At 42.4% G+C, this 24202-nt stretch overlaps 1 protein-coding gene across 1 annotated transcript; it reads right to left on the bottom strand.

Annotated features, from left to right (window-relative positions):
* Window positions 1-619: 619 nt before the first annotated feature.
* LOC132882076 (heterogeneous nuclear ribonucleoprotein R-like) lies at window positions 620-23392 on the bottom strand. The gene is made up of 12 exons (XM_060915305.1): window positions 23255-23392; window positions 18209-18366; window positions 17906-18024; window positions 17723-17830; window positions 17492-17605; window positions 7705-7881; window positions 7411-7546; window positions 6970-7175; window positions 6729-6878; window positions 6453-6574; window positions 1629-2275; window positions 620-1469 (listed from the first exon to the last, which is right to left on the bottom strand). Exons 2-11 carry the CDS (start codon window positions 18360-18362, stop codon window positions 1663-1665), a joined length of 1899 nt encoding a protein of 632 aa, XP_060771288.1. The 5' UTR covers window positions 18363-18366; window positions 23255-23392; the 3' UTR covers window positions 620-1469; window positions 1629-1662.
* Window positions 23393-24202: the final 810 nt, after the last annotated feature.

The following is a 24202-nucleotide window of genomic DNA, read 5'->3' as shown; positions in this document are numbered from 1 at the left end:
AATGCGATAGCCCATAAAATCAGGGTATTCAATCGGTGGTAATGAGGATAAATCCTAATTTGTTGTCAAAGCTACAAATTTCAACTTTTTCTCTGAATCTTGACTTGACAGGACTTTCGAGAATCATAATATTTCCAGAAAGTCAAAGGTGCATCGGTTATTGTTCACACAAGAAGGCATTTTGGAATTGTACGTCATCCAACATGGCAGCGTATGCATACGTCACACTATTTTCGTCACATGGCTGCACACGAAGAACTTCCAAAATTATTTCATTACGGTAATTTGTAGATTACCAGGTCTGTGTGTGAGCAACTTTAAATTCTATACCAGACGTGTACAAGAACCCTGTTTTAACACCGTATGTGCTGCTGCTAGACAGGAAGTTTATACCTGATCCTGAAATAGGTTTTATTTACATAAATATTAGACATTAGGCGAAACGACGCTAATCTTCATACAGCATCAGTGAGGAAAGAAAAGGCAAGTACTCCAATGATGTGAATGGTTGAAAACAGGAATTTCATCACTAAAATTTATCTTGGAGTGTGTTGTTGCTTGGCCATGTTCCTGAACAATGATGAATGGAACAACCTAAATAAATTTACAATCACAAACATTGAGTTTCAAGTTACTTGACCAATTGTTGCTCGGATGAGTTTTTATTGAAACGGAACAAACAAAAAAATAAAAGTTATAAATACAAACATCAGAGAACAAACTGTCATGGCTCTTAAGGTGAGCCAAACCAAAGTCCTAACGAGCAAATTTCAAAAAAAAAAAAAAAAAAAAAAAAAAGGGGAGGGGGGGAATTCTGAAGTTATGTCAGGTTTTAAAAAACACAATTTAACTACTTCTAGAAATGCTAAACATACACTTAACGGTACTTCCAGCTACAAAACTGTTTTTCCTTCCCGTGGATTCTTTCTCCACTTCCGAAAAAAGACAAAAAAAATGAAAATGAAGCTCTAGTCATAGCCATTATTTACAAGCAAGACCCTATGCCACTATCAGAAACCACAGAACGAGAGAGAGAGAGAGAGAGAGAGAGAGAGAGTAATAAGAGGGTATACAGTATGGATGTGTTGGGGAGGGGAGGGGAGTTTGAATGAATGTTTGGACAGGAGGTTTCTGAAAAACCATTTCATGATTTTAAACGTACAGGCTTTTTTTTTTTTTTTTGTCTTTTTTTGAGAAGTCAAAGTCCTCGTTTCTTTTAAAATGTTCATTGCTGGCTTTTAAAACAAAGAACAAATGGAAGGGATAAAAGTGGAGCATGATTTAAGACAAAAATGTCCCAGTCGTTCGTGTGTGAGATAGATAGAGAGAGAGAGAGCAAACCAATCAGGGGAAGGAGGAGGAGGAGGAGGAACGGATACATTCTCGTCTTCAGCCAAAACGTACTTTCAGCCAATCAGGATTTGTGAAGCCAATTCTGGGACGTGTCCTTATTGTGTCACTGACATACTCTACGGAGGGAGAAGGAGAATAGAAGTCAAACATTGTCAGCCAATCAACGTCTGAGTGTTTCTTTTTTCACAGGAGGACGGCGGGAATGTGTTCGAGTTGTTTTTTTTTTAATTTCCATTTCATTTCGGTGTTTTTTTTTTCTTATTGTTACCAAATACCTTTTGATGGGGGGGAAGGTGACGTGTGTGTCGTCTACTTCCACTGCTGGCCGTAGGAATCCTGGGAGAACTCCAGGGTGTCATTGCTGTAGTAGTTGCTGGAGTAATCACCCCCTTGCTGTAGTGGCTGCTGAGCGATTGGCTGTGACCCCCAGTTCTGCTGATTGGTCGTCTGGCGTCGTTTTGAATCTGGTTGGTTAAAGACGTCTGCCTTTCTCTTTCCGCCCACGTTGCCGCCGCGGTTTCCACGGGCACCCCTGGTGCCACGTCCACCCCTGGGGGATTGAAAAGGGCCGCCTCGTCCTCCTCCGCGTCCTCCTCGGCCAGCCCCCATAGGAGCACCTCCTCTCGGCGCATAGCCTCCTCTGCCACGACTCGGGGGAACCCCACGTGCTCTGGGAGGGGGCAGAGCTCCACGACTCCCGCGGCTGCTACGTCCCCTTATCGGGTATACTTCTTCATAGCCGTAGTAGGGATCGTCATAGCCACCACGGTAGTCCTGGTAATCATAACCGTAGTAGTCGTCATAGTATTCTTCATAGCCGTAGTAATCGGGTGGATAAGAATAGCCACCACGACCAGCACGGCCACGCCCACGGCCAGGAGGTGGCATGCGAGGTGGGGGGTAGTAGTAATAATCGTCATACCTGTACATGAAGACGAGAGAAAGAGAAGAGAAAAAAATTTAAAAAATATAATAATAATAATAATAACAATAAATAAAACCCCACCCCCGGATTAAAATAATTTTGAAAAGTGCACAAGAATTTCTCTACAAAAATTCCCAAGCTGGAAACCTGTTCACCCAAAACTCCCATCAGATTTTCTCTCATGTCCGTCTCACCCCAAGACTTTATAAGTTAAAGTATAGCAGGTACAGTTCATATTATACGCTCACCGGCCACTTTATTAGGAACACCCATCCACCTGCTGTTTTATGCCATTATCTAAAAATCGGCCGATCCCTTGACAGCAGCACAATGCATCAAATCATGCAGATACAAATCAAGAGCTTCAGGCTAATGTTTGCTTCAAACATCAGAATGGGGGAAAGAAACCCGGTGGTGATCACAAAGTGTGACTGACTTTCACTGTGGCATGGGTGCTGGTTTGAGTATTTCAGAAACTGCTGATCTCCTGGGGTTTTCACACACATACACAGTTTCTAGAGCTTACACAGAATGGTGCGGGGGGGGACGACACACAATGAGAAGTCAGAGGAAAATGGCCAGATTGGTTTGACCTGCCAGGAAGGATATAGCAACTCCTATGGATCACTCTTTACAACCATGGTGAGCAGAAAAGCATCTCAGCATGCATAGAGATGAAAGTGGAGCAAAGAAAAAAACCCTGAACTTTTGAAAGTCAAACTAAGATTGGGGATGGGGACGACCATCCCCCAAAAATATTTTAATAATATAACACGCAAAATGCTGCATTCTAGCACATTTTAGTACTTATTTTCACTAAAACAAGTTATAACTTTTAAGCCTTTTTCTTTCATCTACATTACTGATTAATGTCAAAAATATCAAATTTAATTCCCCTAGTTAATGAGTAATTTTCAGGAGTGCATTTAGAAAACGCGGTGATTTTCCTGCCTACACAGTTCATTACTTTGAAAAAAAAAAAAAATCAGACAGTTGAAGGTAAACTCAGCAAAATCCCAAACCAGTCCAGGGCTCGAAATTAACTTTTTTTCTTTGTGTCCCCCAGTGGTCCCGAATTCTGTGTTGTATTGTCCCGAATGGAAGCAATAGTGTCCCCATTTTTTTCCTCTCTGAAATAACCAGTGGTTAATATTATCATATGAAGTTACTATTATATTTGTAACTATGCGATTTTGAACCCTTTATATCATTTTTACAATAAGTCACAAGACACAAGCGACACATGTCCTATACATCATCTACTTCAAAATTACAGTTATTGCATTTTCAGTTTATTAAACTTTGGCGATCTCACTGTATGAATAGATACCAGTTTATTTAAAGGGGCCAACTAGCTCATTCAGAAAATGTTTCAACTCCCTACATCTGCAGTACACTTTAGCTGAAAATAAGACCCCTTTTATGTTCATTAACTTGTTTCATATCACTGGTCATATAAACCTATGTAAGCAGGAAAAACGTGGAAGAGTTTGATTGCATACAGCCCCAAAAAATACCATTGGCCATACTGAGCCTAGCTACATTGCTAACAGGAGTGACCGCGCATCTGACTGTGTCTGACTGACTGGGAGGTCGCGCAAAGCTCGGAGAGGTACGGAGCAGCTCGTCTCAATTCAGATAAGAGCATATTTCATTATGGAAGTACGGTGGACTGTTCCTTTAAAGTGAATAACATTTAATATTTGGTGGCATAACCCTTACTTGCAATAACTGCATTGAGCCTGCGACCCATTGACTTCACCAGGCTGTTGCATTCCTCATTTGAAATGCTGTTCCAGGCCTTTACTGCAGCCTCTTTCAGTTGTTTGTTTCTGGGGGTTTCTCCCTTCAGTCTCCTCTTCAGGAGGTAAAATGCATGCTCTATTGGGTTAAGGTCCGGTGATTGACTTGGCCAGTCCAAGACCTTCCACTTTTTCCCCCTGATGAAGTCCTTTGTTGTGTTGGCAGTGTGTTTTGGGTCATTGTCTTGTTGCATGATGAAGCTGCTCCCAATTAGTTTGGATGCATTTTTCTGTAAATTGCCAGACAAAATGGTTTTCTAGACTTCAGAATTCATTCTGCTGCTACCATCATGAGTTACATCATCAATAAAGACTAGTGAGCCCATTCCAGAAGCAGCCATGCAAGCCCAAGCCATGACATTACCTCCACCATGCTTCACAGATGAGCTTGTATGTTTTGGATCATAAGCAGATCCTTTCTTTCTCCATACTTTGGCCTTTCCATCACTTTGGTAGAGGTTAATCTTGGTCTCATCAGTCCATAAAACTTTGTCCCAAAACTGTTGCGGCTGATCTCTGTACTTCTTTGCAAAATCCAATCTAGCCTTCTGATTCTTTTTGCTGATGAGTGGTTTGCATCTTGTGGTATGGCCTCTATATTTCTTCTCTCGAAGTCTTCTTCGAACAGTGGATTGTGATACCTTCACCCCTGCCCTGTGGAGTTTGGCAGTGATGTCACTGACTGTTGTCTTTGAGTGTTTCTTCACAGCTCTCACAATGTTTCTGTCATCAACTGCTGTTGTTTAGCCTGGGCCCGCCCATCCTAAGCGTGACGCAACACGAGGGCCTGTTGCGAGCTTAGTCTGGCCAGGCAAGCTATCTCCAGCTCTTCCAAGCTCCCGGAAAAAATCGGGAACCAATCTACTTTGAGCATCTCCAACGGCCCTGGGTAGAGGCGTGTTCAAGGCACTGACGTAGTAGAACTGCGACCGGAAGCCATAGATTGTTTACAGAATCTATGCCGGAAGCGCTTCATTCACGAATGCTGTATTGAAAGCATTCAACGGGAAGTTCTCATTGAAAACGGAGCAAAGAGCAGCCCTGGAGGTATTTATTGAAAGGAAGGACATTTTCGCCTTGCTCCCGACCGGCTTCGGTAAGAGTTTAATCTACCAGTTAGCCCCGTCGCGTCGCATACGTCAGAGGAAAGAGTGATGTGATTGGTTTAAGCTTCGTCACAGCCTTTTCTGGCTTCGACCAGTAGCAAACTGAGGCATTTCAGGGAGGCAGGTCAACCCTGGGAAACGGTTGGGCTTAATATCTTGGCCAGACCAATAGCTCGTAGAGCTTTGAAGTCGCGTTAGCCAGACTAGCTGTTGTTACCCTTGGCCGACCTGTTCGATGTTTGTTGCTCAGCACACCAGTAGTTAGTTCCTTTTTCAGTACATTCCAAATTGTTGTACTAGCTATGCCCAATGTTTGTGCAATAGCTCTGATCGATTTTCCCTCTTCTCTCAGCTTCAAAATGGTTTGCTTTTCTCCCATTCACAGCTCTCTGGTCTTCATGTTTGCTTAGCAGCAAATACAGTTTTCACAGGTGAAACCCAAAGCCAAAAACAAGAACTATTTAAAGTTTCAGCAATCAATCCAAAAGGCAACACCTGAGCAACTAGAAACACCCATCAGTCACATGTTCCAATACTTTTGCTCACTTGAAAGTGGGTGGGTTCAAAGAAAAGGTGCTCTGTCCTGAATTGTTTAACACATCTAGATGTAAATACCATGAAATAAAAGCTGGAATTCTGAACTTTTGTCTCATATTCATCTTTTCATCTGAAACCCAAATGTCTTCAGTGTACAAAAAAAAAAAAAAGGAATTGACCTTGCCGTTCCAATACTTTTGGAGGGGACTGTGTGTTTAGGCTATTTAAGAACCGCATCCATGCAAGGACGATGTAAAGTATTACGCCGCGTCTAGGAACGCGAAAAATAAATTTCTCCATTCGGAAAACCGGAGATTTTCAAGAGTTTTGTCAAATATCCGGATATTTTGTAATTAGCGGAAAAAATCCGGAGGAATTTTCATGAAAATCTAAAAATCCGGAACACTTTCATGACTAGCATGCAACAGCAGCAGACCACGCTGGCTTCCGCTCCTGCAGCCAAGAACAGGAATCTTAGAATCATGAACAAGTTTCTATTAAAGTGGCCGGTGAGGGTATAGCTGCTTATTTTAAACAAGCATCTACTGACAATTCAACCAGAGCTCTTAAGGTTACCCTGTGACGTTTAAGTAAACGTGTCTTTTCCTCAGTGCAGACAAGAGAAGTTCTTGGCCGTGGTAATCACCCATACTACATACTGGATGTGGCAGACAGAGGATGGGGTTAATGCCCTCTGAACCCTTTTTTTCTGCTTGTGTGCAGCCTCACCCTGTGTTTCTGCTGGTCTGCCGGGCAGCTTGCCGCTCTTTCCTCTTCTTATCTGGAGGTTTAGCCAGGACAATCTCGATCTCTTCTCCCCCAAGCTCTTTCCCATTCATCTCCTCCATGGCCTGACACACAAAATTCAACGTTTACAAGGTCTTGCCTTGAAAATCAACTTGTTCCATCAATGGCTGTTTGTCGTACAGCTAAACATGTTCAGGTACAATAAAGCAAATATAGTTTAACATATGGATGATCAAACATCCTGGACAATCTTCTTACCTTAACAGCGGCATCCCGTTCCTCAAAATGAACGAAGGCATAATCTTTCAGTTTCTTAACACGCTCCAGTTTCCCAAACTGTGAGAAAGTCTTCTCAAGCAGCTCCTCGGTCACAGAAGTGGCTAGTTTACGGACAAACAGCACCTTCACCTAAAAGAGCGAATACAAAATATCCTTTAAACAAATCCTGACTCAAATTCACTCACGTCACCTGAACCTTCATAATATTAGAACACCCCACCTTGGCCATGACCTCAGGGTCAGGCTCGGCGACCGGATCGGCCCACTCCACAGTCACGGGGTTGCCCCACACCTTAATTTTGCCGCTCATGAGTCGGCGACGGGCCTGCGCTGCTGACTTGTGGTCCTCGTACTCTAGAAAGCAGAAACCTCTGTTCTTCTTCTTGTCGTCAGCTTGCGTGTACAGAATCACTTCCTGTAGACCCTCTGGAACAGACATGCGTGCGCACACGAGAAACGTGAACCAAAGACAGGCGAGGTGTTTAAAATACCATTTATCATACCAACTGCTGAGAATTGGAAATGCTCCCAGACCATTCTACTTGCTATAAGGGTATTAAAATATACACAATGTAGATTCTTTTTTTTTTTTTCCCCAAATGTGTGTTCAGGGGTATATTTAATAATCGTGGCGATGCATGTAGGGTGCCTGGGTTCTGACCTGTCACTTTGCCAAAGTCCTCCAGGATGCTTTCCCTGGTCTTATTCTTTGGAATGGAGCCCACAAACAATCGGTTGTTGGCTACCGAGATGCAGACACCCAAATACTTCCCTGGCCTTATCTCATAATTATCACACTGTGAGACAGAGAGAGGGAGGAAAAAAAAAAAAAGTTTCATTAGCAAATCTGGATCAGCTTATTATTGCAAGGAGTTCTCAATTTTTAGATGAAGGAGAATTTGCCCTTCCTGGGTGCAGTGTGGAAGTGCGTCAGCGTGGTGTTCTGCACACTCACCAGTTTGACAGCCTCCTGTGCAGCGTCTTTGCTGCAGAACGTGATGAAAGCGTAGCCACGGTTCTGTCCAGACAGAGGGTCCATCATTAACCTCAGGTCCCATATGGGCCCCGCCTTCTCAAACAGTGGCACCAGCTCATCTTCATACAAGTCCCGAGGAATTTTTCCCACAAACACCTACAGAGGATAATAAATAGATATATAAATTAATAAAAAAGAGGCAGCACAGTGGTGTAGTGGTTAGTGCTGTCGCCTCCCAGCAAGAAGGTCCTGGGTTCGAGTCCCGGGGCCGGCGAGGGCCTTTCTGTGCGGAGTTTGCATGTTCTCCCCGTGTCCGCATGGGTTTCCTCCGGGTGCTCCGGTTTCCCCCACAGTCCAAAGACATGCAGGTGAGGTTAACTGGTGACTCTAAATTGAGCGTAGGTGTGAATGTGAGTGTGAATGGTTGTCTGTGTCTATGTGTCAGCCCTGTGATGACCTGGCGACTTGTCCAGGGTGTACCCCGCCTTTCGCCCGTAGTCAGCTGGGATAGGCTCCAGCTTGCCTGCGACCCTGTAGAACAGGATAAAGTGGCTAGAGATAATGAGATGAGATAAATTAATTAAAAAAAAAGAATATATATATATATATATATATATATATATATATATATATATATATATAAGCGTAATGCATGGTTTTCCCCAAAGCATTTTAGCGTATGGGGCCCGATACGCTTAGTCACTTTAGTTAAACTCCGATACGCTTAGATTTATACCGATACGTTAAATTTCCTACCCACAAGTAACTAGATACATAGGAGAGCAAATAACAGATCCATTTACACACTGATTGATATTTGTGTTCAACAAGCCGTCTTTTTTCCCAATGTTTGTGTTGATTCTGTCAAAGTAATATGTCCGCGTGGTATGATGTAAACCTAATCTGTTGGCTGTGTCAAGATCACGTGTTCAAACCGTCCAAGAAAAATATCAAAAGAAAACGTCAGACATCCCGGAAGTTTCCGATTCATTATAAGCGATCTCACTGGCTGCCGATGTCGTCCCGCACCAGACGGACACAGCCGACTGATTTTAATCACGAAAGTTTGACCTGGTCTATTATCATTCATCGATGTGTTTATAAGTCCATAATCTTTCTGCAAACTTAAATGTATGAATTAAGTTTTCTTTTAAATATGTTTTAATCTTAATCTAGCCCATTTAATAAAGTGCCAAAATTTAAACTTTATAATGTGCAGTTGCCTTACTTTTCAGTCTATTCTAGTTATACATACATTACGGTAATTGCATCAAACATTCTAAATCATTACAGTTATAGTAATACAGCAACTTATTTTAAGGTGGCAGGTCTTAGGTTCAGATCCCTTTGTGATCAACAGGACGTCATGATGATCGATTCTCTTCATTGGACTGCGTAAGACAGACCAAACCACTGCTCATATTTTCATGCACATTTTGGTTACAACACTGCTTGATAATTAAAAAATCCCCGTAGATTTTCAATCCATCATAGACCTCAGTAATCTGTAACAAAACAGTTTAACTTGCATGCTGAACTTTAAGGTGAAATTTAAAATGTGTATACCGTAAATCCTCTAATATAGGCCGGGGCCTTTATTTCACTCAAGTGCATCTTGGTCCAGGCCATTATTGGAAGGAGGCCAGAATTAGAGGCAGGCCTCTATTTCTATTTGAGCAAAACAGACTACCAGTGGAATGAATAAAAACGAGATTTTGTGTCTATTTGAACCTATAAAATAGGTTCATTTATTGAAAAAGTACAGTTACCATAACGGTATACAGAACATTATCAACAAATACCGGTAATTCAGACATCCTTTCCAGCAGGGTTGAACTGTAAGGTACGCACTAGCGGTGTAATCTCCCCCCCCCCAAAAAACGCTTGCGTGCTGCAGTTTCTATGAAGAGTCGATCTATAGGCTTATACACAAAACAACGATAGAACTTTAACTTGAAATTGAACAATAGCCTTCCATGAACACAGGCTGATATTTGAACAACATATGTGAACTACACACGACAATAAACAATAAACTCTTTATAGCCTCGATTAGAATCTAGTGAACTTGCTCAGCACTACCGCACGCACGACTCTGACACACACTGTAGCGCAACGTGGGGTACATAGACTCGCTGAAAAACTCCTCGGGTATTTTTCTGAGTTTACCGAAAATCAGAGTAGAAGGAGCCACCCACCCTCTGTCTGGTTTGAAGCGGTTCTGTAGGACATTGAGCTTTACAGAGTCCGGTGCACATTTTAAGGCATCTGGTTGAAGTTTACCTATGTCTGATAAATCTGATGTCAGTGATAGCGGGCTGACTCGTGGCTCATTAGTAAAGCTATCTGATGGCTCATTTGTCAGCAAGGTGGAGCAACCATCTACTTCTGATCGTAAGGGACATGGGGAGATGTAGGTGTTCTTATATGAAATTCACTGGATGTATGGCTAGTTTCAAACTCAGAGGTAGATGAAGGCAATTCCCTCAAAGGAACTGAGCTAGCATCCAGCTGCAGCGTACTGCTGCTCGGTTGCGGAGGAGTGGAAGCTGCCGGTGCCGTGTTACTAGCTGATACTGGAGAGGACTGGCAAGCAGATGACACCCCTGGATCACTGCTTTTGGACTTTTTCGTAAAAGTCTGAAACAAGCTCGTTTGTTTCAGGGTTCGTTTACTCATTTTTGACTCGCTTCTCAATAAATTCTCGCACAAGCTCTGACTGCTGACGATCGTCTGTCTCCGTTTCTCAAAACTGGAGAGAATCTCAGTGGTGCAAGAAAAGTATATCTGCATTGACCAATGAGCTTTCTTGGTCACGCACACCCCGCCCACTCCTGAAGCACACAAATGCGCCGGCACACACACGTCTCTCTCTCTCTCTCTCAAATTATGTTGCATTGCCAAAGCATTCAGGTAACAATTATAATTTAAAAAAAATATCTCTCTCCCCAAGGTACGCCTAGTGCGTACGGCCATACGCCTGGCGGCGCCACTGATCACAATTGTCTTTCAGATCGGAACGATTGTGTAAGGCCACTATGATCTCAGAAACATCGTTGGTTATAGCCCCGGCCTGTATTAGAGTCCGGCCATTATTTACCTCCTCCGACAGCGAGACCGGCCAATATTAGAGTCCCGGCCAGTAATGGAATACAGGCCAGTATTAGAGGATTTACTGTACATTAATACTATTTAGGTCAGAAATCATTGAAACACTGGTCAAATCTATCCGATATTCATGCATCTAAAGCCTCTCAGACCCTGAAAATGCACCTGAGACCATCTAGTTTCAATGCGCCCCGACCCCCCCCTAGTTTCGCTTCACGCCACTGGCGCTCAATTGTCTGTGTATTGTCATGCCAGAATTTAGGGCTTTTATTTTTTTCTGGGGAAAACACTGCAATGTACCTTCAAGGCATTCAAAGAGCAGAAGAGAAGACTTTCGCCTCACTCATTCACTTCTTCCAGCTCGTCCTACTTATGTCTGTGTCATCACTGCCACGTGAACCCCATTGTTCCATGTCATTAATTGGAGCATAGTTTTACGCTGGATGCCCTTCCTGCCGCAACCCTCCCATTTCTGGGCTTGGGAAACCACCATTCACACACACACACACACACACACACACACACCCCTATGGACAATTTAGCCAGTTAAAGGGCACATCTTGGGTAAATTCAGGAGCACTATCACGGTAATTCTCGTATTTTATATTAAACTTTGGTCAAATATCTGTCACATTTTGCACCTTGCGCAATACCAGAAATATTCAGTTGAAATCAAGCCATTTGAGGCGAATTGGTCCGCCTCTGAACAAACTTGGCATTTGGATTTCCCGGCAAACATTGATTTTCGTGACGTCGCGTGCGGGACGCCTCCTTCTGAATCCTACATCAGCGCTGGTTTGTTTACAGGGATCCCAGCAGTAATTGAAAAAAATAGAGGAATGTAAGAAACTATCAGCAGGGGTCAAGGGGGCTGCAAGCCCTTTGCGGGGTGCAGGGGCAGCGCCCCTGCTGGGGGTACAGGGGGTGAAGCCCCCTGAAGCTGTTGAGATTTTAACATTTAAAAGATGCTATAGAACACATTTTTTACATAGATTTAACATAGAAAAGCAACAGAATTTAACAATAATGTGTATCTATTTGATGCCATATTTTGTAATCAATGACATAAGTGGCAAAAATTTTTTTTATAAAAATTAGATGAAAATGTAGCTTTGAAGAATATACTTCTTCTAACCCGGACACTGTTCCGCTATCTCTTTTATGGACGATATCTTTTTTCCACGACATATTCAGGGCTGTGAAATTGTAAATAAAAAATCCGAGGAAAAGGGGGGGTCTGGGGGGCACAGCCCCCCAGCCATTTTAGGTGTTATACGGTGTATTCTGAGCATTTCCTGCAAGTAAAAAATTGATCTCAACAAGTAAATACTTGACTAGTCTTGGTCTTCATTTTGCCATATAAAATACTTATCAACAGTTTTCTCTTTTAAAATGAAAGATCCATGTAAAATACCTTGAAATATCTAATAAGTGCCTATGTATTTTATCTCTTAATCAAAATAAAAGTAAAAAAAAATGTGTAAATAACAATTTAAAGAAATGTTAATAAAAGAAAACTTTGATAGGCCTTTCAAAATGACTTTGTGAAAAATCATGCTCAATATTTAAGTGAGAGATACCTGTTGTCTTCCAAATTACACTTAATTCTTGTATTATGTCCTGGCTTTTTCCAAGAGTCTGTCACAATGTCTCTTGTCTACAGAGCAAGTTTTAAAAAAACTAATGTTTCTTATCTAATATATTATTTACATCTTTTCTTTTACTTCTGGCTCCGTCTGTTCCTCTTTGCATCACTCCCAGCTATTTCTTTCAATTCATCTTTCAGTAAGGCTATTAGTTATTACTTCTATAGTATTTACATTCCTCTATTAAAGCTATTTACAAAATGTTCATAGTCTGTCAAACAGACATTGTTTCTTTAACACCATCTCTTTCAGTTTTGCAAACTTGTTCTTTTTTCATCTTTTCCTTCAGTCTGTCTGTGTGTTCTTTTCTAGCCCTCTTTGCATCTCTCTCAAACACCTCCTTAGCTTTCCTTTTTGATGGCATCTTAACTATGTCTGATCTTGCACCCTGTAAGTACAAAATTCACGTACGCGGTGCCAGGTCACGCAATAGCTATTTTTAGCTCTGTCATGCACTCCTGAGCAGTGTTGCCAGATACTGCTGACGTTTTCCAGTCCAAAATATGTTCAAAACCCACCAAAATGCACTTGAAACCGCCCAATCTGGCAACACTGCTCCTGAGTCGCAGTCAAGACGTGTTCCACGCTCAGCTGGCATAAAACTCCGCGAGTTCGGCTGTATTGAGCCGCCGGTCTCGTGCAAGGCGATTAAAACCGACTAGACACGCCCCCCCCCAATGATTTTTAATGCAAAAATAGACGTTTTGTGAAGATATTTTTCGCGACAGAATCCGTGGAAATTTCACAGCCCTGCATATTGAATTAAGTTCAACGCATTAGAAACAAAAGCACGAACGGAGTTAAAACACATTTTCTAGCAAAAGGGCGCAGCCATATTGTTTTCTCGTTCTATCGCGTATAGTCTCGCGGTATTTACATCAATTTAACTTCCGAGTGTTCCCGAATGTCAACGAGAACAAACGAAGCTGACAAAAACATCGCTAAACAAGCAAACCAAATCAGAACGTATTCTGCTGGTCATTTTACTTAAACATATTTTTAACAGATATACAAGAGATTAAAAAAAAAAAAAAAAACCACCACCACTTTGGCTAGAAAAATAGCGGAATTCCGCTAAATAGCGGACGTCTGGGATCCCTGTGTTTATGAGAAAACGACCTGGTGGTTTTCTGCAAATTTCTTCAACGTTATCACGTAATTATTAAAATGGTTATCAGATGTACACTACCGTTCAAAAGTTTGGGGTCACTTTGAAATGTCCTTATTTTTGAAAGAAAAGCACTGTTCTTTTCAATGAAGATCACTTTAAACTAATCAGAAATCCACTCTATACATTGCTAATGTGGTAAATGACTATTCTAGCTGCAAATGTCTGGTTTTTGGTGCAATATCTCCATAGGTGTATAGAGGCCCATTTCCAGCAACTCTCACTCCAGTGTTCTAATGGTACAATGTGTTTGCTCATTGCCTCAGAAGGCTAATGGATGATTAGAAAACCCTTGTACAATCATGTTAGCACAGCTGAAAACAGTTGAGCTCTTTAGAGAAGCTATAAAACTGACCTTCCTTTGAGCAGATTGAGTTTCTGGAGCATCACATTTGTGGGGTCGATTAAATGCTCAAAATGGCCAGAAAAATGTCTTGACTATATTTTCTATTCATTTTACAACTTATGGTGGTAAATAAAAGTGTGACTTTTCATGGAAAACACAAAATTGTCCGGGTGACCCCAAACTTTTGAACGGTAGTGTATCGTAGGAGGGTGTAGCAACACCAATCTTGATGGGATTAGTACTCATCGTTTCCCAATGAGAGAGAAATGGGAGCGCTTGGTCTACACAGGCTGTGCACTGAAACCGTGCAAAGCTCGCGCAGCCTGCTGGCGCTTCCGCAGATAACGTCACGAATCTGGCTCCAGACTCCCTTGGCGTTTTGTTTTGTTTTTTTCTGCTGTAGACAGATGGCCTTGTGCAAAATTACCCTTCTGGATGAGTGTGTAAAGGGACGTTCTTTCATATAAAAAAAAAAAATGAAATTGGTCCAGGATATGCACTTTAACCTAACTGCATGTCTTTGGACTGTAGGGGAAACAGACGCAAACTCCACACAGAAAGGCCCCTGCCGGTCACTCAAGGCTCAAACCCAGAACCTTCTTGATGTGCTGTCCAAGACAAGACTTTAGTCTGTTTGAACTGTACAGTCCCACTCGGAGTGTGTGAGGGAGGCTTTCTCCATCCGTTGCCGAGTGAACGGAAAAGATGATTCAACCCTGGATCAACCCCAACGCAGTACATGAACCAAAAACACGCCTTTCTGTTTTGGGGTGCTGCAAAACACGCGCTCTAACCAACCGGATGAGACGTTTATAACTATCAAAGTTATCTAGCGATATCTACACACAGGAAATCCTTCTCCTCCCCTTCCTGTATGTCTGTCCAATGACGAAGTTTCACAAGTACATTTTCAGCCTTACACTCTCCGGCGCCTTTTTTTTTTTTTAAAGATCACATGCAGTGTGAAAGCAAACCAAACCTACCTTGTTACCTCACCCACGACAGAGTAAGCGGGGTGAGGTATTGTAATCAGTGCGGTTTGTCTGTCTAACAATCTCACGTCTAGACAGTTGCGCACTGATTGACTTCTGATTTTCAGATCAGGTGGGCAATGATCCACTGATTACCTGATTAAATTTTGGGGGTAATCGGTCAAGGTCACCAGAAAGGTCAACCTTTCGGTCAAAACATTCCATTATAACTCAAACAGTTGCCGATAGACAGATGTTCACTATTATGAGCATATAGGAACTCCCATATGGCACCATGATCTTTGACCTTGAAAGGTTAAACACAAGGTCACAGATTTTCAGAGGGCTGTAACTTGAAAACGGTTGATGGCAGACAGATATTTATCGTGATCGACTTATACGAAGTGCAATATGGGCTTTCATTTGACACCATGATCTTTGACCTTGAAAGGTCAAACTAAAGGTCACGGATTTTCAGAGGACTATAACCTGACAGCTGATGATTGAGAAATATTACCATTATCAACATACAGGTATAAAATAAGAGCTGCCGGGCGAGGTTTGTTTTGCCTGTCAACACTTGCTCTATGAAAAAGAGCAACAAGCAGGAAACTGTCCTTACAGACCCCTTTCATTGACGTCACCCGAAACCGGAAGTAAACAGACCCTGCGCCATTTTGGAAGACCAACAAACTCGTGATTAGGGGGAAATAACGGCAGCGGTATGTGAACCCACGAGAATAAAGTGGAGTGGCAAACGACTTAAACAAACAAATCTGAGCTGTTTTATTTATGATTTATTGGCCCAACAGTAGACTTGAAAGAAACCTGTGTGAGACTTGGCAAAAAACTGTGGATATAATGGATCAGTCTGTGCATGATCTGCGGACACTTTGAGGTAAGCAAACGCAAGAAATTCAGATTTAAAACATGCTAAATTGGCCCCAAGTTGATAACTGTATGAGGAACAAGCCTCCCGGACTTCTACAATTTAATAATAATAATAATAATAATAATAATAATAATAATATAGGATGGTTTGGGGCTTGCTCTCCCTCCTATTATATAAATAAAGCATAGTTGTTGTGTAGGCATATATCATAAATATATACGTATAATTTGGATAAATTAACCTAAATTATGGATACCTTAATAGTAACAAAAAGTATTAATTTTTCAACTGAAAAGATATATTATTAAAAGATAAATATCAACAAGATTACCTTGGCCATAACTATGTGTAGGTTATTCTTAATAACAGCTGTAATATCACGAACCAAGCCACTAACAACATAATTGTAAGCCTGTAGCCCTTTGTAGGCTTTCAAGTCATCAGCAGTGTAGGCACTGGGTGTAAACAACAAATAGTTTACAATGTCTGCGTAGCAAACAGATGGCAGAATTGGTGTCCGGTCCTCCTTATGTTTCCATTCTCCCTTGCCACGAGTCTTATCATATGGGTCAAACCCATCAATCACAGCCAGTTTCTCCACATACCGTGCCCTTTCTGCAGCTGGTAATGCACTCACATAACCAGAATTATCAGCCATCGTGTCACTTTACTCTCGCTCGTACTTTGTTTTATATTGTGAGTGCATGTACTTGGTCTTCCAATATGGCGCCTAACAAAATCTCACGGCGCCGTGACGTCATGCGGTAGCCCTCTATACATTAGGGGTGTTCACACGGCCCATATTTGCATCGATGCATTTTGTTGCGATATATCTTACACCGGTGTAAATTTTGTGGAGCGTTCACATGTCACAAACCTGCTTACTAGAGAGAAGCGTGTTAGCACCGGTGCAGCCCCACTTGCATTCACACGGCAGTTTTTGCGACCGTGCTATACGATAGTAATAATGCGGAAATGAAATATGCGCATGCGTGAAAATGTACTTCCTTTTCCCGGTTGTCATGGCATCACCAAGCACCGGGAAAACAACGTGGATGAAGACACCAGTGTTGCCAGATACTGCTGACGTTTTCCAGCCCAAAATATGTTCAAATCCGCCAAAATGCACTTAAAACCGCCCAATCTGGCAACACTGGAAGACACGCAGTTCTGTTGTTGTTGATATTCGCCATTTTGGAAGCGCAAAATCCCAGGATGCAAATTATGCAATGCCCGTATGTAATCAACTCTCCTGACGGGTAGTGAGTCTACCCCTGTAGCGTTCAGACGTCCCATTTTATAATCGGTGCTGCCCCGCAAACTAGCATTTACTCCGGAGTAAATTTCTTAAACCACCTCCCGAGCAGGGTTAGATTTGCACCGGTTTAAGCAGCTTTTAGGGGCGACACCGGTATAACTTTGTACCATGTGAACACTCTACCGGGGCAGCCCCGGTGCTACACCGGAGTAAAAGTTGCCGTGTGAACACCCCTATAGTTAAAAACATTAAGGTTGGTTTAACAATGTGCACGTGCTCAAAATGGCTGCCTTGCACATCCTGTGCCCGTTTTTTGTGTCTGTTGTGCGAGTTCTCTCAAGTTAACCTAAAAAAAATAAACAAAATATATATATTACCTCGGTGCCAATACCAGGCTGTGTGCCCGAGAAAACTGCCTCTGGGGGCGGGCCGCCATATTTCCTCTGTCCTGTAGTGACGTCCAGGGTATATCCTGTCCTCTCAAGCAAAGCCTGGGGGGCAGGGAAGCGATGTCATCAGTGCGAGACGAGACAAAACGCAACTCGTGGGCATGTAATTCTCCATCGCTGACTCCCACCCCTTCCCCACAAACCACATGAACAACTTACCTTTATCTTTGACTCGTCAGGGCCTTTTGTGGACTCCTGTATTTTGCTGCCTTGCTTTTCCCTCTGTCTGTAGGTCTTCATGACGCCACATAGGAAAGCGCTCTTATTCTGCAAGGCATCACGGAAACGGTTAAAACGATTCGCTTTACACCGAAAGGGTTCAAAGACAACCGAAGGACTCACCTGAACATGAGACAAGTCACTCTCTTTAAACTGTTGCAGGACAGACAGAGCTCCCTCTTCATTAAACTCGCGCAGAGCATCGATCGCCCTTTCGTCAAGGTCAGCATAGGCCACCAAACCTGCAGAATACACGCGCAAACATTCCCGTCGTACCGCCACTGACGATATATAAAAGGTAAACGTGCTCAAAAAATTTTGCAAGTGTTTACGGATCACTGTTGACACTTGCTGGATTTAACAAGAAGCTCCTCTCTTCGTATGTCATGTGTAATTAGACTTGTGGTGGAGTCATAACCAGCTCACCAGTCTGGAAGATGTTGTCCAAGCTCTCAGCTACTTTCTGGGGAAGTCCAGCATCAATGAGAGTCTGGTAGTTCTCAGTGTGTGTCGCTGAGACGTCCATAGGCTCCTCTTCTTCTTTTGCAGGAGCAGAGCTGCCATTCACTTCAGCAGCCATTCCTCTGAGAGAGAAAAAGAAATACAGAGAGAGAGAACATCAGATCGAGTTAGGTTCTACCTCAAGGGGAGGGGGGACGGGACACCACCCACATCTGTAACTCAGTCAAGTTTCTTTACTCTATTGGTTCTCATCCCTTTTGCATTTTACAACTCTTCCTCTGGACTTGCCCTAAATCACACGACAGCAGCCTGCGTTTCTTGGTACGGGGGACGTAACTATACAGAAAAACGTTTAGCTGTGTGTACACGCATTACACTGCTCCCACTCAGAGCATGACTAACGTCTTACACATGATGGCTACCAAGCGTAAAAACATCTGTATTTCAGTTAAGCAGCACTGCACCCTAGTTACGGAGGCCCCCCCGCAGGATCCGTCTTTCAGCTTACAACTACAAGATGACAAATAATGGCTTTACGATTTAATGGAAACGCTGTTCTTATTAAAACTCCGTAAGAAGGGACATTTAAGGGATTTTATTTTTGCTACAAGTCCAAAAAAATAAATAAATATATAAACATTCCCTGTCACCTCTTGCTCATGTGCATTTTAAAAGGGAGATTAACACCATGATGAAAATTGTAATACCTTGAAGTTGAAGGCGAGCAGCTATTTTTCATGCTGTGTACAACTTAACGTTTCATTATAACCAGCCACGTTATTTATCCATGATTATAAACTGATATCAGATCCATTGAAAACCAAGACAAGACAAACTTTCAGCACTAAGAGACACGGTACTGCCGGTTAGGACCAGGGCTCATCCAGACGCCCATGGTGTCCATCCAAGTCGTCCTTGCTGCAGAACCAAAAGTCCAGGGAGTGGAGTCTGATCAATCCAAGCGGATTTCAGCAGTACGTTCAGGGAAAACGCCGACAGCTCATCGTGTTTCAGACAGGATGTGAGATGTTCCATGATGGACAGCATGTCGTGGTTTCGGGGTGAGAAGAGGAGCTGGATCAGATCTAACTCCACCCCCTTGGACATGTGGCTCTGCACATGTTGGAGTTTTGTTTTTAATGGTAGGAAGTACTATCAACTACTACTGAAGTCACTTTTGATTATGCTGTACACTTAAAGTGCATATCATGGGTAAATTCAGGAGCAAGATCAATGTAATTCTCCTATTTTATATTAAACTGGTCAAATATCGGTCACATTTTGCACAATTTTTTTTTTTAACACCTTGCGCAATACCAGAAAAATTCAGCTGAAATCAAGCCATTTGAGGCGAATTGGTCCACCCCTGAAAAAACCTGGCATTTGGATTTCCCGGCAAACATTCATTTTCGTGACTTCGCGTGTGGGACGCCTCCTTCTGAATCCTACGTCAGCGCTGGTTTATGAGAAAATGACCTGGTGGTTTTCTGCAAATGTATTCAACGTTATTGCGCAATTGTTAAAATGGTTAACAGATGTGTCGTAGGAGGGTGTAGCAACACCAATCTTGATGGGATTAGTACTCATCGTTTCCCAAAAGGCCGGACAATTGAATGTATTTTTTATCAATGTTGATTATTGTTATTTAATTAGTGGTTTTGTCATGAGATTTAAGGTGGCACTTTGAATGGATTGCATTTAAAAAATTGAACTAACTGGCCATTTGTTATTTAGTTAGTTGTTTTCTGTGGTGGACAGTCTTAAAACGCAAAATTAAACATAAAAGAATGAATGTTAAGTGTTGACATAATTTGATTTTATTATAAATTGTATGATGAAAGTTCCTGATATTATATATCTACAGCATGTTCTGTTTTAAAAACAGAAAGACAGAAATGAATGGACTTATAGCGTTTTGAAAAAAAAACAAACTTTGGATTTATAATCAATAACATTGTTGTTAGATTTGTCAATTATTGTTGAAAATGTTCAGACTGAACCAACTATTATAACAGGATAAATTAAATATTTGCAAAATTTATGGGTCTGGGTAAAAATGTATGTATGTGTGTGCGTGCAAAAAGTCTCAGGCACCCTAATTTCCCCCCCCATACACGCTTTGTTATAGATTTCTACATTATCGAGTCAGAACAAAAACATTTTAGAGTGCCAAACGTTCGTTTTTTTTCCAGCACAAAATTAAACATGATAGGGAAAAAAAAAAAGTTTGTATCTGAGCAGCATGTTGCATCAGCAAGCACTTTTCAGATTAAAAAAAGAAAACATATAATCAAGGTTCCTGGGTTTTGGTGCAAAATTAAGAAGCGAGCGTGACAGTCAAAGTGTCCAGAAGAACCGCGGCTGGTTCTGGAAGATGCTCAGTAAAACCTACAGCTCATTTCCTTATAAAACTGCACTCACTGGACCTGAGACTTAGGCTACATCCACACGACAACGGCAACGAGATTTTTTTTTTTTTTAAATATCGCATCCACATGGGCAATGGATCAGTTAAATTTCAGGTCCATATGGCAACGCAACACTTGCTGAAAACGATGCAATACACATGCCACACCTCTAGGTGCGCTGTAAGACGGTCCCATCGGAGACACCAGAACAATAGAAGTAGACGCATGCGCATAACTGCGCATGCGCACAGTGACTATCCCTGTCACACGCACACACTTTCTCACTCCCTATCCTATGGATATAGTCCCTTTAAATCACATGGTCATTTTTTGAATGGAGACGCGGAAAGAGGAATGAACGGCCCTTTTTGAGAAATGTATTGTCGGACTTGAACCAACATCTGAAGAGGTGAGATCGCTCCTTCCCCCCCCCCGGCGGGACTGACTCTGCTCTAAGGGCTATTCTCTCACTTTGCACCATTAGGCAGCTGGGCCATAGAAGGTTCACGCTGCACGCTACATGCGTGTAAAGAAAAGTGGACAAACGTAGCATGACTTGCTCTGGGCCATAGAACGGCGTTCACGTTGCACGCGTGAAGCGAGAAATGAACATGCACACTTTTTTCTAGGCGTGAAGATGGAAATTCCAGTCAATGCATGCGGTCACCGCCGCGCCAGCCAATCAGAACGGGTCTAGGGAGATAACTCTATGCTTTCAGGGGAAAACTTCAGAAAAAATATAATTGAATGGTATAATTGAAAAATAGTTCTTCATCGGGATTGTCAAGCAGATTATAGAATGTTCGGTGAAATTCACCACGGGTTTCTCTCAGAAGGAAGTGTTCTCGGCTCCAAATTCTGTTCCTTTTTCTCTTCCTCTGTCTCAGTAAAAGCAGAATGAGGCAACCGTCGTCATCCGAAGAGTCCATATTGTTGGTTACTCGGTCAAAGTAGAACAGACGCAACACGTGAACATCCAAGCATGAAGTTTAATGGCCCAGGGTCCGGTTCTTCACGTGAACGTGTAGCGTGCAGCGTGAACCTTCTATGGCCCAGCTGCCTTACACAATAAATATTCACAGTGAAAATATTTTGTAAGCGCGTTTCATGAACCAAGTTATAGGATTTGTTGACAACTAGCATCGAGTTCGTTACACTTCTACCCGGCGTGAAGCACATGTGGTTGTGACGTCATCGTAAACAAATCCGTTCTACTCATCCAGACGACTTCGCAACGGCTCCGTTGCCAGATTTTTTCACTCTGGAACCCGTTCTCAAAAGATTGCGTTTTGGGGCAGGCCGAAACGATAAACAATTTTATCAGATTCACCTAAATCCGTTGCCGTGTGGACAGGGCCTAAAGCAAAGGGTCGTCTCACACCAAATATTGACTTGTTGGTTTGTTTGTTTGCAACATTACGGAAAAAAAAAAAAAAGTTATGAACGGATTGCTCTGAAATTTTTTCCAGAGGTGTGACTGGGTACAAGTAACAATCCATTAATTTTTGGCGGTGATCCGGATCACCTTCTGGATCCTGGAATTTTTTAAAGGTTTCTTGGCGGAGGTGTGCGCTCTCCGCGTGCTTTTCTAGTTTATTATGGCTTACTGATTACTACTTATAGTATTTTTTTTAAATGCTCTAACATTTAATTTAATTATTTTTAAGCCATTTTTGGTCTCCAGTATGTCTTAAGTGCCTAAGACTTTTGCATAATACAATAAATCAATCAGACACTGTGCTTAATGGTAAAGGACAGAAATAATAATAATAATAATAATATCTACAAGGATTATAAGAAGATCCTTGGAAGTTATTACTACCTTGAAAGGGAAAGCAAAAGTTTGTGCACCCTTGCACCAAGCTACATAAGCAAACGCGCGCGCTACAGCGTTCCCGCCCCCTTTCCCACACAAAACAAAACCATGTCCGGGAAGACCTTTAAAAAATAGAAAATTACATGTAATTTAAATCGGGAAAAAAACCCACACGAGTCGTAATTATTAGATTGTTCAGACATGATAGTATGAACACCTTAAATTAAGGTTTAAGGAGTAAAACAAAACCCGGATCTCACTGTAACATTAAACACGTTGCCTCGCGCGCGTGTTTGCTAATAGCTAAAAGCACACTGATGGATGGCTAATGGCTAGTTAGCTAGCTACACAGCTCGTGTTTTGCTTGGGTTTTAAATAAAAAAAAAAGTATTTATTATTATATGGTGTCTAAATTAGTATTTCGACTAAACATAAACATATTCAGCAGCGTTCCGCCCCCTTAACAAAACTAGCACACCATGCTAGCTAGCTAGCTAGCTAACTAGCAACCTCAAAAACCGCCGTTAATCTATCTCCAAGCGGTTGCATTAGTAACACTACATACTAAACAGATAAAAATGATAAAACACGATAACTAAATACGAACAAATACATTTAAAACAAAAAAGGTTGGAGCAGCTAGCAAACCGGCTAAGTCGTGTTAGCTGGAGTGTATTAGCCGCGGCCTAGCTGTACAACCCTTTCACAAACTCAAACCAACCAACCGCCCGCCCGCCACATTCACAATTTACCAACAAAAGTAGAATTTTGAGTGAGGAAACTCACCGATATGATTTTATTTTCTCCCACAGAGCGACACCTGCACACGTAAACGCCTCAACCGACGCTCTTTTTCTTCAACACAAGGGGGAGGAAAAGCGACAGGAAACGTGAATGAGCGCGCGCGTGTGCGTAACTGGCGATGCACGAGACTCACGCACACATACACACAAAAGCCGCCGTCGCGCCCCCCCCCCCAGCCTATCCTGTGGCTCGATTCCAATCCCCCCTCCTCCTCCCTAACTACTTCCACTCGACCACTCTGAAATAAAGGCCGTTTGATGATATGGAACACATTTCGACTCGATATTAAAACAGAATCATTAAACCCGGTTTTGTTTTCAAAACCTGCTGACGGGTTTTGTTTCTCGAACAGCGACAAGGGAAGTGAGTAACTAGGGCCCTAGGTGTTTATTTTGTCGCGATGGATTGGAATCGCACCCCAAATTGTGTCTGTCTGCGCATGCGCAGATCGAAATTCTGGAGAGCTCCTAGCTTTTTTTTTTTTTTTTTACCAGGAGGATTAATTCATTCATTCATTCATTCATTATCTCTAGCCGCTTTATCCTTCTACAGGGTCGCAGGCAAGCTGGAGCCTATCCCAGCTGACTACGGGCGAAAGGCGGGGTACACCCTGGACAAGTCGCCAGGTCATCACAGGGCTGACACATAGACACAGACAACCATTCACACTCACATTCACACCTACGGTCAATTTAGAGTCACCAGTTAACCTAACCTGCATGTCTTTGGACTGTGGGGGAAACCGGAGCACCCGGAGGAAACCCACGCGGACACGGGGAGAACATGCAAACTCCACACAGAAGGGCCCTCGCCGGCCCCGGGGCTCGAACCCAGGACCTTCTTGCTGTGAGGCGACAGCGCTAACCACTACACCACCGTGCCGCCAGGAGGATTAATTCCTCGAGTTAAAGTTGAAGATATCTGGTACAG

The sequence above is a fragment of the Neoarius graeffei genome, chromosome 2, assembly GCF_027579695.1.
Source record: "Neoarius graeffei isolate fNeoGra1 chromosome 2, fNeoGra1.pri, whole genome shotgun sequence".
NCBI lineage: Eukaryota > Metazoa > Chordata > Actinopteri > Siluriformes > Ariidae > Neoarius > Neoarius graeffei.
Note: the sequence above shows the minus strand (reverse complement) of the source record. Positions and strands in the feature narration are given on the sequence as shown.